The sequence below is a fragment of the Pseudophryne corroboree genome, chromosome 4, assembly GCF_028390025.1.
Source record: "Pseudophryne corroboree isolate aPseCor3 chromosome 4, aPseCor3.hap2, whole genome shotgun sequence".
NCBI lineage: Eukaryota > Metazoa > Chordata > Amphibia > Anura > Myobatrachidae > Pseudophryne > Pseudophryne corroboree.
The window spans coordinates 879,776,924-879,792,910 of record NC_086447.1 but is presented as its reverse complement, the minus strand read 5'-3'; the positions used below and the strand labels follow the sequence as shown (position 1 = coordinate 879,792,910).

At 47.0% G+C, this 15,987-nt stretch overlaps 1 protein-coding gene across 1 annotated transcript in view; it reads left to right on the top strand.

Annotated features, from left to right (window-relative positions):
* The window catches only part of DNAH8 (dynein axonemal heavy chain 8), a 1,853,457-nt gene that overhangs the window by 987,583 nt on the left and 849,887 nt on the right, over positions 1 to 15,987 (top strand). The window contains exons 37-38 of the mRNA XM_063918852.1: positions 14,509 to 14,662; positions 14,787 to 14,950. Coding sequence (XP_063774922.1) covers positions 14,509 to 14,662; positions 14,787 to 14,950 — 318 coding nt within the window. The remainder of the gene's footprint in view (positions 1 to 14,508; positions 14,663 to 14,786; positions 14,951 to 15,987) is intronic.

The window sequence follows — 15,987 nt, the reverse complement described above, 5'->3', positions numbered from 1 at the left end:
AAGCAGGAGGTTACCTTGAAGTCCATTTACACACATTCTGGTACGTTACTCAGACCGGCAATTTCTGGATTTGTAGTGCTGTAGCAGCATGGACAGATTCTTTATCAGCGGATATTGAGACCCTTGATAAGGATACCATTTTAATGACCCTAGAGCATATAAAAGATGCTGTGTTATATATGAGGGATGCTCAAAGAGACATTAGTTTACTTGGTTCCAGAATAAACGCTATGTCCATTTCTGCTAGGCGAGTCTTATGAACCCGACAGTGGACGGGTGATGCCGACTCAAAGAGGCATATGGAGTATTTGCCTTACAAGGGTGAGGAATTGTTTGGAGAGGGCCTCTCGGACCACAGCTCCACAGCTACGGCAGGTAAATCGAATTTTTTGCCTTATATTCCCTCACAATCTAAGAAAGCGCCTCATTATCAAATGCAGTCCTTTCGTTCAAATAAAAGCAAAAGAGTACGTGGATCGTCCTTTCTTGCCAGGGGTAAGGGCAGAGGGAAAAAGCTGCACAACACAGCTAGTTCCCAAGAACAGAAGTCCTCCCCGGCCTCTGCAAAATCCACCGCATGACGCTGGGGCTCCCCTGAGGGAGTCCGCTCCAGTGGGGGCACGTCTTCGACTTTTCAGCCACATCTGGGTTCAATCACAGGTGGATCCCTGGGCAAGGGAAATTGTTTCCCAGGGATACAAGCTGGAATTCGAAGAGGTGCCTCCTCGCCGGTTTTTCAAATCGGCGCTACCAACTTCTCCCCTGGAAAGGGAGATAGTGTTACATGCGATTCAAAAATTGTGTCTTCAACAAGTGGTAGCCGAGCTTCCCCTGCTTCAGAGAGGGAAGGGGTACTACTCAACCCTGTTTGTGGTCCCGAAACCGGACGGTTCGGTCAGACCCATTTTGAATGTAATATCCCTGAACCTTTACTTAAAACGGTTCAAGTTCAAGATGGAATCGCTCAGAGCGGTCATCGCCAGCCTGGAAGGGGGGGATTTTATGGTATCGCTGGACATAAAGGATGCATATATGTTCCCATATATCCTCCTCATCAGGCGTACCTGAGATTTGCGAGACAGGATTGTCATTACCAATTTCAGACGTTGCCGTTTGGACTTTCCACGGCCCCGAGAATTTTCACCAAGGTAATGGCGGAAATTATGGTGCTCCTGCGCAAGCAGGGTGTCACAATTATCCCGTACTTGGACGATCTCCTCATAATAGCGAGATCACGGGAGAAGTTGCAGAACAGCGTATCCCTTTCACTGAAGGTGTTAAAGCGACACAGCCCTTCTTGGGCATGATTCTAGACATAGACCAGAAAATGGTTTTTCTTCCGGTAGAAAAAGCGCAGGAACTCATGACTCTAGTCAAGAACCTGTTGAAGCCGAAACAGGTGTCAGTACATCATTGCACTCAAGTCCTGGGAAATATGGTGGCGACATACAAAGCCATTCCCTTCGGCAGGTTCCATGCAATGACTTTCCAATGGGACCTATTGGACAAATGGTCCGGGTCAAATCTGCACATGCATCAGCGGATCACCCTGTCCCCCAGGGCCAGGGTATCTCTCCTGTGGTGGCTGCAGAGTGCTCACCTTCTAGAGGGCCGCAGGTTTGGCATTCATGATTGGATCCTGGTGACCACGGATGCGAGCCTCCGGGGTTGGGGAGCAGTCACACAGGGAAGAAATTTCCAAGGCCTTTGGTCAAGTCAAGAGACTTGTCTTCACATCAACATCCTGGAACTAAGGGCCATATACAACGCCCTACGTCAAGCGGAGACCTTACTTCGCGACCGACCAGTGCTGATTCAATCGGACAACGTCACCGCAGTAGCTCATGTAAACCGCCAAGGCGGCACAAGGAGCAGAGTGGCGATGGCGGAAGCCACCAGAATTCTTCGCTGGGCGGAGAATCATGTAAGCGCACTGTCAGCAGTGTTCATTCCGGGAGTGGACAACTGGGAAGCAGACTTCCTCAGCAGACACGACCTGCATCCGGGAGAGTGGGGACTTCATCAGGAAGTCTTCGCACAGATTGCAAGTCGGTGGGGACTGCCCCAAATAGACATGATGGCGCCCCGTCTCAACAAAAAGATACAAAGGTATTGCACCAGGTCAAGAGATCCTCAGGCGGTAGCTGTGGTTGCCCTAGTGACACCGTGGGTGTTCCAGTCGGTTTATGTATTTCCTCCTCTTCCTCTCATACCCAAGGTGTTGAGAATAATAAGAAAAAGAGGAGTGGGAACGATATTCATTGTTCCGGATTGGCCACGAAGGACCTGGTATCCGGATCTGCAGGAAATGCTCACAGGAGATCCTTGGCCTCTTCCTCTAAGACAGGACCTGTTGAAACAGGGTCCCTGTCTGTTCCAAGACTTACCGCGGCTGCGTTTGACGGCATGTCGGTTGAACGCCGGATCCTAGCGGAAAAAGGTATTTCGGATGAGGTCATTCCTACGCTAATAAAGGCTCGGAAGGACGTGACATCTAAACATTATCACCGAATATGGCGAAAATATGTTTCTTGGTGTGAGGCCAGGAATGCTCCTACGGAAGAATTCCATCTAGGCCGTTTTTTTCACTTCCTGCAAACTGGAGTGAAATTGGGCCTAAAATTAGGCTCCATTAAGGTTCAGATTTCGGCCTTATCCATTTTCTTTCAAAAGGAATTGGCCTCTCTACCTGAAGTACAGACTTTTGTGAAGGGAGTACTGCATATTCAGCCTCCGGTAGCGCCTTGGGACCTTAACGTGGTATTAAGTTTTCTTAAGTCACATTGGTTTGAACCACTTAAAACAATGGAGTTGAAATATCTCACTTGGAAGGTGGTCATGTTGTTAGCCTTGGCTTCGGTTAGGCGAGTTTCGGAAGTAGCGGCTTTATCACATAAAAGCCCCTATCTGGTTTTCCATATGGATAGAGCAGAATTGCGGACCAGCCCTCAATTCCTACCTAAGGTGGTCTCATCCTTTCATATGAACCAACCTATTGTCGTGCCTGTGGCTACACGTGACTTGGAGGATTCCGAGTCCCTTGATGTGGTCAGGGCTTTGAAGATTTACGTGGCCAGAACGGCTAGGATCAGAAAAATAGTAGCTCTGTTTGTCCTGTATGCAGCCAACAAGGTTGGCGCCCCTGCTTCAAAGCAGACTATTGCTCGCAGGATCTGTAACACGATTCAGCAGGCGCATTCTACGGCAGGATTGCCGTTACCAAAATCGGTAAAGGCCCATTCCACTAGGAAGGTGGGCTCGTCTTGGGCGGCTGCCCGAGGGGTCTCAGCACTACAGCTGTGTCGAGCTGCTACTTGGTCGGGGTCAAACACCTTTGCAAAGTTCTATAGGTTTGATACCCTAGCTGAGGAGGACCTCCTGTTTGCTCAATCGGTGCTGCAGAGTCATCCGCACTCTCCCGCCCGTTTGGGAGCTTTGGTATAATCCCCATGGTCCTTACGGAGTCCCAGCATCCTCTAGGACGTAAGAGAAAATAAGATTTTAAACGTACCAGTAAATCTTTTTCTCGTAGTCCGTAGAGGATGCTGGTCCCAAGTGCGGACTATTTCTGCAAGACTTGTATATAGTTATTGCTTTCATAAGGGTTATGTTATAGTTTCGTCGGTCTTGGACCGATGATATGTTGTTGTTCATACTGTTAACTAGATTGTATATCACAGGTTATACGGTGTGATTGGTGTAGCTGGTATGAATCTTGCCCTTAGATTAACAAAAATCCTTTCCTCGTACTGTCTGTCTCCTCTGGGCACAGTTTCTCTAACTGAGGTCTGGAGGAGGGGCATAGAGGGAGGAGCCAGTGCACACCAGGAACTAAATTCTTTCTTAAAGTGCCCATGTCTCCTGCGGAGCCCGTCTATCCCCATGGTCCTTACGGAGTCCCAGCATCCTCTACGGACTACGAGAAAAAGATTTACCGGTAGGTTTAAAATCTTATTATCTTCAAATAATATGTAAAGGGACATCACAAAGAGTTATCAGAGGAATTATTTATTAAAAGAACACAGTTTAGGACACGTGGGTACTCGCTGCGACTGGAGGAGAGAAAGTTCCGAACGCAACGGAGGAAAGGGTTCTTCACTGTTAGGGCAATCAGGATGTGGAATTCCCTGCCAGGGAAGGTGGTAATGGCGGACTCTGTAATTGGATTTAAAAAAGGAATGGATAAATTTCTGAATGAAAAAGCTATCCAAGGTTATAATACTTAAAATATCAACGTGGTTAATCCGGAGGTAACATGAGTTATAGTAGCTAACTAGTCATAAAACATTATTTAGCAAGTTTGTAGAATCATCACAACTTAATACAGGTTGAACACGATGGGCAATTTGCCTCTATTCAACCTCAAATACTATGTTACTAAATATACTCATAGCTCCAGCGCCATTATAGGGGGCGGAGCTTCCTTAGAGCGGGACCAGCGGCTTCTTGGCGCCATTTCCTGCACTCACAGCGCTGCTGCAGGACTGCCAGCTCCTCCAAGTGATCCTCCACATCCAGACACTGGTACAGGGGTATAGTTAAGGGGGAGAGACCATTGTGGGACCTATATATTAGGCTCCTCACGCACTATACACCAAATTGCCTCACTTCTAACTGTATAATTGTTAGTATCAGGCTGTGTGCTGGTTCCTCCTCTCTGAGTCTTTCCACACACAATAGACTAGGCAGGCTGGCTTGTACCTGTTTTTCTGTATCTGTGTGTGTGAATGTAAATGTCCTCTGTCAGCATGGTGAAAAGAACTGTGTGCTCTGTTTGTCACACCAGGTTTTCCCCCTCCCCTGCAGATTCTCTCATGTGTGAACAATGCAGCCAGCCCTCACAAGGTAGTGGGGCTTCAGGGGGTGAATTGCAGGAGCCTGCTTGGCTCAGCTCCATAAAATCTATGATGGCTGACATGTCAAATGAATTAACTACAGCTAGACAAGAAAGGCAGCAGTTACAACAGTCTATGACTGCTCTGACAAAAGATAGGGCAGACAGCAGATGTGTTTCCTCTCTGTCAAATCCGTTACCCCAAAAAAGGGGGTTACCTGATATCCTTTCCGAATCTGAGGAGGAGGTACCAGAGGTAGAGGACTGGGAGGAATTAGAATCTAATTCTGAATTAGATGATTCCTCTACCTGACAAGGAGTAGACATACTTATCATTGCTATAAGATATGTACTCAATATTCCTCGGAATGAGACAGATGTGCAGCAATCCTTTTTCTCAAAACAGAAAAAGTTACAGATCACACTTCCTGACTCAAAGGAACTGGATGATCTTTTTAGGGAGCCTTGGGGAACCCCTGATAATAAATTCCAGGTGTCCAAGAAATGGATGGCTATCTTCCCTTTTGCCCAAGAGGGGCGTAAGGTCTGGGAACCCCCCCCCCCCCTACAGTTGATGCTACAGTATCGCGTCTGTCAAAAAAGACGGTGCTACCGGTCCCAGGGGCTACTGCCCTAAAGGAACACGCGGACAGGAAAATAGAAACAACTTTGAGATCTATTTACGTTGCAGCAGGGGCCTCCCAGGTGCCTGTTATTGCAGATTGTTGGGTGACAAATGCCATTCACACTTGGGCTGGAAACCTTCAGGAGGGACTCACTGGGGATAAGCCGCTGGCTGATATGGTGATGTTAATTCAGCATATCCAAGAATCTGCCCGATTCCTCTGTGATACCATCAAAGGAATTGGCATTATAAATGCCCATACCTTCACCATGGCAGTTTCTGCACGCAGAGCGTTGTGGTTACGTCTGTGGGTGGCGGAAGCAGAGTCTAAAAAGAGTGTGGAAGCCTTACCCTTCACAGGAGATTGGCTGTTTGGGAGTGAATTAGATACCTGGATTTCGAAGGCTATTGCCAGTAAGTCCTCGTACCTTCCCTTGGCTGCTCCACTGGCTAGACGTTCCTACACTGGGCTGTCTCTGCAGTCCTTTTGGACAGCACGCTTTAAAGGTAAGGCGCGAGGTGCCTCAAATGCGGCATGAGGTTCAAGAGGTAAGTCTCGCAAACCTGCCACCTCAGGAACAGGGCGTCAGCTATGTCTCCTCCAAACCCTCAGCATGACAGCGTCCCCCCAATACAGGGGGACCTCAGGGTGGGAGCTCGTCTGAGATTCTTCAGCTCCATTTGGAACAGCTCCTGCCAGGACGCCTGGGTAAAAGACCTGATCTCCCAAGGCTACAAGCTGGAATTCGAAAGTCTTCCACCTCTCAGGTTTTTCATGTCGAGTTTGCCAGCTACAGAAAAGTTAGCTCAGACCCAGGTCATTGTTCCTGTGCCACCTCAACAACAAGGCGAGGGATACTGTTGCAGCCTTTTTGTGGTACCAAAACCAGATGGTTCAGTGAGGCCCATTTTGAACCTCAAATCGTTAAACCCATATCTGTGGGTTTTCCGGTTCAAAATGGAGTCTCTGAGAGCAGTGATCTCAGGTCTCCCTGGACATAAAGGATGCTTACCTTCATATACCGATATGACTGCCTCATCAGGCTTACCTCAGGTTTGCTTTCCTGCAGGAACACTACCAGTTCCAGGCGATACCCTTCGGCCTATCCATGGCCCCAAGGGTCTTCACCAAAGTGATGGTGGAAATGATGTTCCAACTCTGGATTCAGGGTGTAAACATTGTTCCCTACCTAGATGATCTGCTGATCAAACCAAGATCAAAATAATTACTGCTGGACAGCATCTTCCGCACGACTTCCCTGCTATCTCGTCACGGGTGGATTCTGAACTTTCAAAAGTCCCACCTGGAGCCAACCCAGCGTCTCCAGTTTCTCGGGAGTGTGGCTCAGAAGGTCTTCCTTCCCACAGACAAGGCGAAAGCACTTCAGGAGTTGGTTCGAGCTGTTCTGCAGAAGGACAGGGTCTCGGTACATCTCTGCACCCATCTGTTGGTAAAAATGGTGGCCTCCTTCGAGGCCATTCCATTTGGTAGACACCATACGAGGATAGTCCAACTGGACCACCTGAAGAAATGGTCGGGTTCACATCTGCAGATGCACCAGGTCATACGTCTCTCACCGCTTGCCAGGATCTCCCTCCTGTGGTGGTTGCAATCCTCCAACCTCTTGGAGGGGCGGAGACTCGGGATCCAAGATTGGATTCTCTTGACCACGGACGCCAGCCTTCGGGGCTGTGGAGCGGTGACCCAAGGAAAATAATTCCAGGGCCGGTGGTCCTATAAACATACTGGAATTCAGACTGATATACAATGCTCTGCTACAGGCAGCTCCTCTGCTCCAAGGCCGAGCCATTCAGGTACAGTCGGACAACGCCACGGTTGTGGCGTACTATATGTCAGTCGGCAAGGCAGGACAAAGAGAAGGGCCTGCATGAGGGAGGTATCCAAGATCCTCCTCTGGGCCGAAAAGAATGCAAGGGCAGTGTCAGCCATATTCATTCCAGGAGTCAATAACTGGGAGGCGGACTTCCTCAGCCATCACAATCTCCACCCAGGAGAGTGGGGTCTCCATCCTCAGGTGTTTTGACAAATAACCGATATGTGGGGCTGCCCACAAATCAATCTGATGGCCTCTCGGCTCAACAATAAGCTTCAGTACTATTGTTTCAGGACGAGGGACCCTCTGGCAATGGCAGTGGACGCGCTGACAACTCCATGGGATTACCAGCTGGTATACCTGTTCCCTCCGATTCCATTGCTCCCTAAGGTTCTAAACAGAATCAGATGAGAGGGAGCTCAAGCGATCCTCATCGCCCTGACTGGTATTGGAGGGTTTGGTATGCGGATCTTCTGGACATAGCCATAGAAGACCCCTGGCCCCTGCCACTAAGGGACGATCTCCTTCAACAAGGGCTGTTCATCTACCTGGACTTATGGGGGCTTCGATTGACGGCATGGCTGTTGAGCAGAACCTACCACCATAATTCAAGCCAGGAAGGCGGTCACGTCAAAGCATTACCACAATATATGGAAACAATATGTCTCCTGGTGTGAGGGCAGAAACTATCCTCCTGCGGATTTCAACCTGGGGCACTTTTTCTGCTTTTTACAGGCTGGTGTGGATGTGGGCCTAAGGTTGGGCTCCATAAAGGATCAGATCTCCACCTTGTCCATTTTCTTTCTGAAGAAATTGTCTGTTTTGCCGGAAGTCCAGATGTTCCTGCAGGGTGTCATGCACATCCAGCCTTTATTTGTGCTGCCCACGGCACCTTGGCTGTAAAAGCCCCTACCTGGTCTTTCATGAGGACAGAGCGGAACTCCGGACTTGACAACCGTTCTTTACTAAGGTGGTTTCTGCATTCCACTTAAATCAGCCATTTGTGGTTTCAGCAGCTTTGGCTACTTCCTCAGTACCTGAGTCATTTGATGTGGTTCGAGCCCTGAGAATTTATGTCAAGAGGACTGCTACTGTCAGAAAATCGGATTCCCTCTTTGTGCTGTGGGATGCTCTCAAAAAGGGTTGTCCTGCTTCAAAGCAGTCCATTGCCTGTTGGATTAGCCTTACTGTTCAACAGGCCTTCGCCTCGGCGGCCTTGCTTATTCCTCGGTCTATCAAAGCCCACTCCACTAGGTCTCTGGGTTCCTCCTGGGCGTCTGCCCGGGGTGTGTCGGCCCTACAACTTTGCCTGGCCGGTACCTGGTCAGGGACAAACACGTTTGTCAAGTTTTACAGGTTTGATACCCTGGCTGCAGAGGATGTCCAGTTTGGACATATGGTGTTGCAGGCGTCTCAGCACATTCCCACCCATTCTGGGAGCTTTAGGACGCCCCCATCGTACTAATTGAGCCCAGTATCCCTTATGGATGATAGAGAAAATAGAATTTTAATTACCTACCGGTAAATCCTTTTCTCGTAGTCCATAAGGGATACTGGGTGCCCGCCTCTGTGCTACGACTTCTGCAAGTTATTGTTCTTGGCTGAATTTGTTTCCATCAACTGTTGCTGTTTATGGTTTCACTAGCTGTTGCTAGTTGTTAACTGCTGTGTGCTGGTTCGTTAATCTCACTACTGTTTGTATTGTTATATCCTCCTCTCAAGTATGTCTATCTCCTTTGGGCACAGATTTCCTAGACTGAGCTGTGGGGGAGGGCATAGAGGGGAGGAGCCAGCACACCCTGTTAAAGAAATTTAAAGTGCACTGGCTCCTTTGGACCCCTTCTATACCCATCGTACTAAGTGACCCCAGTATCCCTTGTGGATTACGAGTAAAGGATTTACCGGTAGTTAATTAAAATCCTAGTTAATTAAAATCCTATTTCTCTAATGTCCTAGTGGATACTGGGAAATATAGTTACCATGGGGAAATTAATAGTGTGTGCTTGCTCCTCTCCTCTATGCCTCTCCTGCAGACTCAGTTTAGAAAAATGTGCCCAAGGAGCCGGGTGCATTCTTTTGCTTTCCAGAGTATTTTCTTCAGAAATTTATTTTAGTTTTTTATTTTTAGACACACTGGTTCGCAAATAGTCTGCCTGCGTCATGGGACTTAGTGGGGGGGGGGGGGGGGGACGAACCAACTTCCTTAGAGTTAATGGTTCGTATCCCAACTGACAGGACACTGAGCTCCTGAGGTGATGTTTCTCATGCCCCAGGGTATGAGCATGCCGCCACCCTTAATAGATGCCGAAGATGCTGCGCGGTGAGTACAGACTCCGGGGTCCCAGTTGGCGGGTCCCCGGTGAACATGGCGGCATGAAGGGACAGCGATCACCCGGCTACGGGCTGTGGTGCTTGCTGTGTACCGACGATTAACAAAAAAAGGGTTGTGCACTCTTTTTTTACACAAATGGAGTATAGCCAGTATAAAAAAATAGAGGAACCGCGTGTCATTAAGGGGACGGGGCTTCCCGGAGAGAGCGGGACCAGAATCTAAAAGGTGCCATTTCCTGCTGCTGCTATGTAAAGTCTGCAAGCGGAGACTGCTCCTCCACAGGACCCACTGAATCACCAATTGTTTGGTACCAGGGGGTTTATAGAGAAAGGGGGAGCATATAGTCAGCGGTTATACTGCTGTTAGGTAAACTACACATATAAGATATACGCAGCGGACACTGCTCTGATCTGTGGTATTGTGTGCTGGTCCTAATCCTCTCTGTGTCACTCCATTCTGGGTTGTCTGGGATAAGTGTGCTGTCTCACTAACACTGCACTGTGTTCCTCATTAACGCTGTGATTTCTGCTATAGCATGTCTGAAAATAAGTATGTGTGTCATCTAAGGCTAAGTATATACCTTCCTCAGACGGGTCTCTAATGTGTATCCAATGCTCTATACCCTCACAGGGTAATAATTTGCAGGAACCTGAGTGGATGGAATCATTTAAGTCAATGATTACTAACATAAATTCTGAGTTAGCTACTGCTAAGCAGGAAAGGCAATACCTGAAACAGTCTATGAACTCTTTCATGATAACTACTGCCAACCACAGCCCCCCCTGGTAGTCTCTCACAAACGCACTCTCCCACAAATATTACAGTATGACTCTGATACTGAATTACCAGAGATGGAGGAGGGAGATGTAGAGGTGGACGAGGATAATTCCGTCTCCGGGTGTTGAGGTCCTGATTTATGCTATTAGAGTGGTCTTCAACATTCCAGATAAGGAAGCAGAGCCAGCAAAGGAATTGTTTTTTAATGTGAAACCAAAGTCCTCTTTAATCTTCCCTGTTTTTAAGGGATTAAATTCCCTTTCTAAAGAAGCATGGATAATTCCTGACAAGAAATGTATTATTCCTAAACGGGTACTGAATTCTTTTACCTTCCCAGCCGAGGATTGGAAAGTCTGGGAAAACTCACCAACAGTGGATACGTCTGCGTCCAGACTGTCATGTAAGATTGTACTACCTGTACCTGGGGCTGTTTCTCTCAAAGACCATCCTGATCACAAAATTGAGATCACGCTCAAGTCAATTTATACTGCAGCGGGCTTAGCCCAGCACCCTACAATAGTTTGTGGCTGGATTTCTGGAGCCATGGTAAAATGGTCTGATAATATTATTAAAGTGTTTTATACACTACCTCAGGATGAATTTCATGAGTGAGGCTGTTAAGGAACTGAGTATCATTAACGTCCATACCACCGCTATGGCGGTGTCGGCTCGCAGAGCCCTGTGGCTGCGACAATGGTCAGCAGATGCTGATTCCAAGAAAGGTGTGGAGAACCTTCCTTTTACAGGTGATGCCTTGTTCGGGGAAGAACTGAACAAGTGGATATCTCAAGCGACAGCAGGTAAATCTACATATCTGCCGTCTGCTGCGCCTCCCGCTAGACGGCCCTATCCTGGACCCTCTCTGCAGTCTTTTCGTGTTGCCAGATTCAGAGGCAGAGCCAGATGTGCCTCCAATGCTGTTAGTGGAACTCACGGTAAGTCCCATAAACCAGCAGCTGCTGGAACTTCGGACCAGTTCTCTGTATCCTCCTCCACAAAGCCCTCCGCGTGACGGTTGGCCCCAGCAGCAAGGCGAATTCTAGGTAGGTGCTCGCCTTCAACACTTTGCCCACATACTGTATGGGCAGAATCCTGCCGGCTGGAATTTCAGGAACTACCTCCTCTCAGATTCTTCAAGTCAGGCTTACCAGCTTCACCTGTAATAAGAGTTACTTTGCAAGAAGCCATTCAAAGACTGCTTTCAACACAAGTAATTGTCCCAGTACCTCCTCTGTTACAAAGGGATTTTACTCAAGTATCTTTGTAGTCCCGAAGCCGGATGGCTCTGTTCGGCCAATCTTGAACCTCAAATCCCTGAACCCTGATCTTTGAGTGTTCAAATTCAAGATGTAATCACTAAGTGCAGTGATATCAAGTCTGTAGGAGGGGAATTTCCTAGTATCCCTGGATATCAAGTAAAAACAATACACAAAAAACAAGATAGCAGCGCTTATCAATAAATAAATGAATTATATAAACAAGTTAGATTTAAATAAAACTGAATGGAGCTGATTGAAGCACATGGAGATGAATGGATTGAAGGTGGAAAAAACATGGTTATTTAATAAAAGAATATCAATACAGACAATATACTGTGATTAAAATACACCTTTGAAAAAGCTGCAGGCTCTGCAGCGAAATGCGTCAGCTGTTATTCCAGATCACCCATCTTCTATTGGAGGCTGCTTGTACTAAATCCGGACCTTTATTGGACTTCTACAAAAGTGTGCAGATGAAGTTGGTGAAAGAATTGCCATCCGGCGAGAGTGAGCATCCACACAGCATTGAGGACACCGCAACCTGGTGAGGATTCAGGACCCCAATAATACTATCCACTTAAAGGGACTTCATCCAGGGGACTCCTTCCGCCAGCGGCAACCATTGTGGTAATATTGCAATTAGGACTATGCCACCAGCCCTTTATTTACTTTTCTTCCACGTGCATTCATGTGCTGTCCATAAAAATAAGGAACGGACACTAACACTGCCAGCAGCCTCTTGGTGATTCTGGTTGTTTTAATTGTGTATTTAAATCTAACTTGTTTATATAATTCATTTATTTATTGATAAGCGCTGCTATCATTTTTTGTGTGTGTTGTTTTTACAGGATAGACTAACCCTGTCTTTATAGCAGCAGCTAATTAGAACACCAGCCCACTCTGCGCCTGATTTTAACTTAGGTTAAATTCTCTTATCCCTGGATATCAAGGATGCATACCTGCATCTCACAATATAGGCCCCTCATCGTGCGTTCCTCCAGTTCTCTGTACTGGACCAACATATCCAGTTTCAGGCCTTACCCTTTGGTCTCTACATGTCCCTCACCTTGTGGAGGGTTGGAGTTTCAGTACCCAGTCATGGATACTACTGACAACGGATGCCAGCTTCCGGGGTTGGGGTGCTGTGACCCAAGGGACCCAGTTCCAGGGAAAATGGTCAAGTCAGGAATCTGCACTTCCAATCAACATTCTGGATCTCAGGGCAATTTGCAGTGCTCTACTGCAGGCTTCATACCTCCTTCGGAATCAGGCCGTCCAGGTGCAATCAGACAACGGCACGGCAGTGACGTACATAAACCGACAAGGAGGAACAAGAATCAGGGCCGCAATACAAGAGGTGTCAAGGATACTCCTCTGGGCGGAAGCCAATGCAAGGGCCATCTCAGCCATATTCATTCCAGGAGTGGACAACTGGGAAGCGGACTTCCTAAGCAGGCACGACCTGCATCCGGGGAAATGGAGCCTTCACCCTCAGGTATTTCAACATCTGATTAACCGGTGGGGTTGTCCACAAATAGACCTGATGTTCTTCTCGTCTCAACAAGAAGCTTAGTCGTTACTGTTCCAGAACAAGGGACCCGCAGGTGATTGGTGGACGCTCTGATGACACAGTGGTCTTACCAGCTCATGTATCTGTTTCCTCCAATTCCTCTCATTGCAAGAGTTCTAAAAAGACTCAAAAAGGAAAGAGTTCAGGCAAATTTAATTGCCCTAGATTGGCCTCATCGGGCCTGGTATGTGGACCTCCTGACATCAAAGCGCAGATTTCGGTTCTCTCTATCTTCTTCCAGAAACAACTAGCGGTACTACCTTAAGTACAGACCTTCCTAAAGGGTGTTCTGCACATTCAACCACCCTTCGTCCCTCCCACGGCTCCCTGGGATCTCAATGTGGTCTCTACCTTTCTCCAGTTGGACTGGTTTGAACCCTAGCATAGGGTGTACTTGAAATATCGTTGCTATAAGCATTGAATCATTGAAATACGCGTTGCTATCCTTCTTATAGTCAGCGTTGCTTTCCTTTGTTGGTTAGTTCTGCTATCTTCGTTATTGTTGTGTGTTGGCTCGTTACCTCACCGCTGTTGTGTTTTGTCCTTTCAAAGTATATCCTCGGGCACAGTTTTCCTAGACTGAGTCTTCAGGAGGGGCATAGAGGGGAGGAGCCAGCACACACTATTAATTTCTTAAAGTGCCAGGCTCCAGGGGACCCTATGTATACCCCGTGGTAACTATATTTCCCAGTATCCACCATGGACTACAAGAAAAGTAATTACCGGTAGGTATTGAATTCCTGTTGTTCTTTTTTCTTCATTTTTTGAGCGTTTTCATACTTTACAATTCACGTGGACTAAAAATGGGAACGGCAACCTGTGCCGAGCGCAACGGTAGCGGAGATAGGCACCTTGCCCTGCGAAGGGACACGGTGCACTAATTGGTGTTCCTGGTCACTCTACGAAGAAAACTATACCAAAAAAAATTAAAAACACTCATGTTGACCTTTTGTCATGTCGACCTTGCTCATGTCGACCTAATGCTTGTGTCGACCTATTTTAGGTGTCGACTTAGTTACTGTCGACCAATAGTGGTCAACCTAGACACTGTCGACCTAAGTGTGGTCGATCCTATGAACCACACCCGTTCTGCTATGAATTTCTATTGATTTATTTAACTTTACTCATTTACTGTATTTGAGTTATTGCATACAGAGGTTTTTGTTCTAGAATAGATAATGGAATTTACAATGTGAGGGCTTAATCCCGACAACAATAATTAAAAAAAGTCTACTATCCTATATTTTAATGCAGCTTAATAGCTTCACTCTTGTAGGTATAATGTGCCTTTTAAAGCTGCAATTCAGGGCTGGATCCATAAGCTCAGCACATCATCTGCTATCTTACAAGAGTTGCTGGTGGTACAGAATCTCTGGGTTTACCTTGAAGCTGTTCTTGTTGCTGGAGATTTATCAAAACAGTTACCTCAGGTGTTGTATCTATCTGTCTGTCTGTCTGTCTGTCTGTGTATTTTAGTATCATGTTAATACAAGTTCTGTATGGATACCAAGTACTGTAGCTGGAATACTAAAATGCTTTTATGTTTACACCTAGCAAGTCAAACATTTTCAGAAAATAGATCAAACCTGGGTGAAAATAATTCAGCGTGCTCATGAAAAGACCAATGTCATTCATTGCTGTGTTGGGGATGAGATCTTGGAGAAAATGCTGCCACATCTACACGAACAGCTGGAACTGTGTCAGAAGTCACTAACAGGGTATACTATACTGTACTGTGCCTCTAATGATCTGAAATATGGTTCTGAATTACACAACCCCTCCTTGTTATACATGACTGAGTTTTTGCAATGTTTCTGTAGCTTTCATTAGGCTTGCATTTTGTGACTATGGGGTATATGCAATTCACGGCGAATCGCGGCAAATTATCGCCGTTTTTTAATTCGACACAATTCGACAGGTGAATTCCGGCAGGTGGCTGCCGGAATTCACCATATTCAATGAAAAACGGATTCGACAGTCCCGCGGGCGAAAAAAACGGCCGATTTGCCGGATTTTGCCGCGAATTAAAAAAACGGGGAAAAACGGGAAAAACCCGGAAAAAAATGGCGTGGGGTCCCCCCTCCAAAGCATAACCAGCCTCGGGCTCTTCGAGCTGGTCCTGGTTCTAAAAATGCGGGGTAAAATTAGAGATGAGCGCCTGAAATTTTTCGGGTTTTGTGTTTTGGTTTTGGGTTCGGTTCCGCGGCCGTGTTTTGGGTTCGACCGCGTTTTGGCAAAACCTCACCGAATTTTTTTTGTCGGATTCGGGTGTGTTTTGGATTCGGGTGTTTTTTTCAAAAAACACTAAAAAACAGCTTAAATCATAGAATTTGGGGGTCATTTTGATCCCAAAGTATTATTAACCTCAAAAACCATAATTTACACTCATTTTCAGTCTATTCTGAATACCTCACACCTCACAATATTATTTTTAGTCCTAAAATTTGCACCGAGGTCGCTGTGTGAGTAAGATAAGCGACCCTAGTGGCCGACACAAACACCGGGCCCATCTAGGAGTGGCACTGCAGTGTCACGCAGGATGTCCCTTCCAAAAAACCCTCCCCAAACAGCACATGACGCAAAGAAAAAAAGAGGCGCAATGAGGTAGCTGTGTGAGTAAGATTAGCGACCCTAGTGGCCGACACAAACACCGGGCCCATCTAGGAGTGGCACTGCAGTGTCACGCAGGATGGCCCTTCCAAAAAACCCTCCCCAAACAGCACATGACGCAAAGAAAAAAAGAGGCGCAATGAGG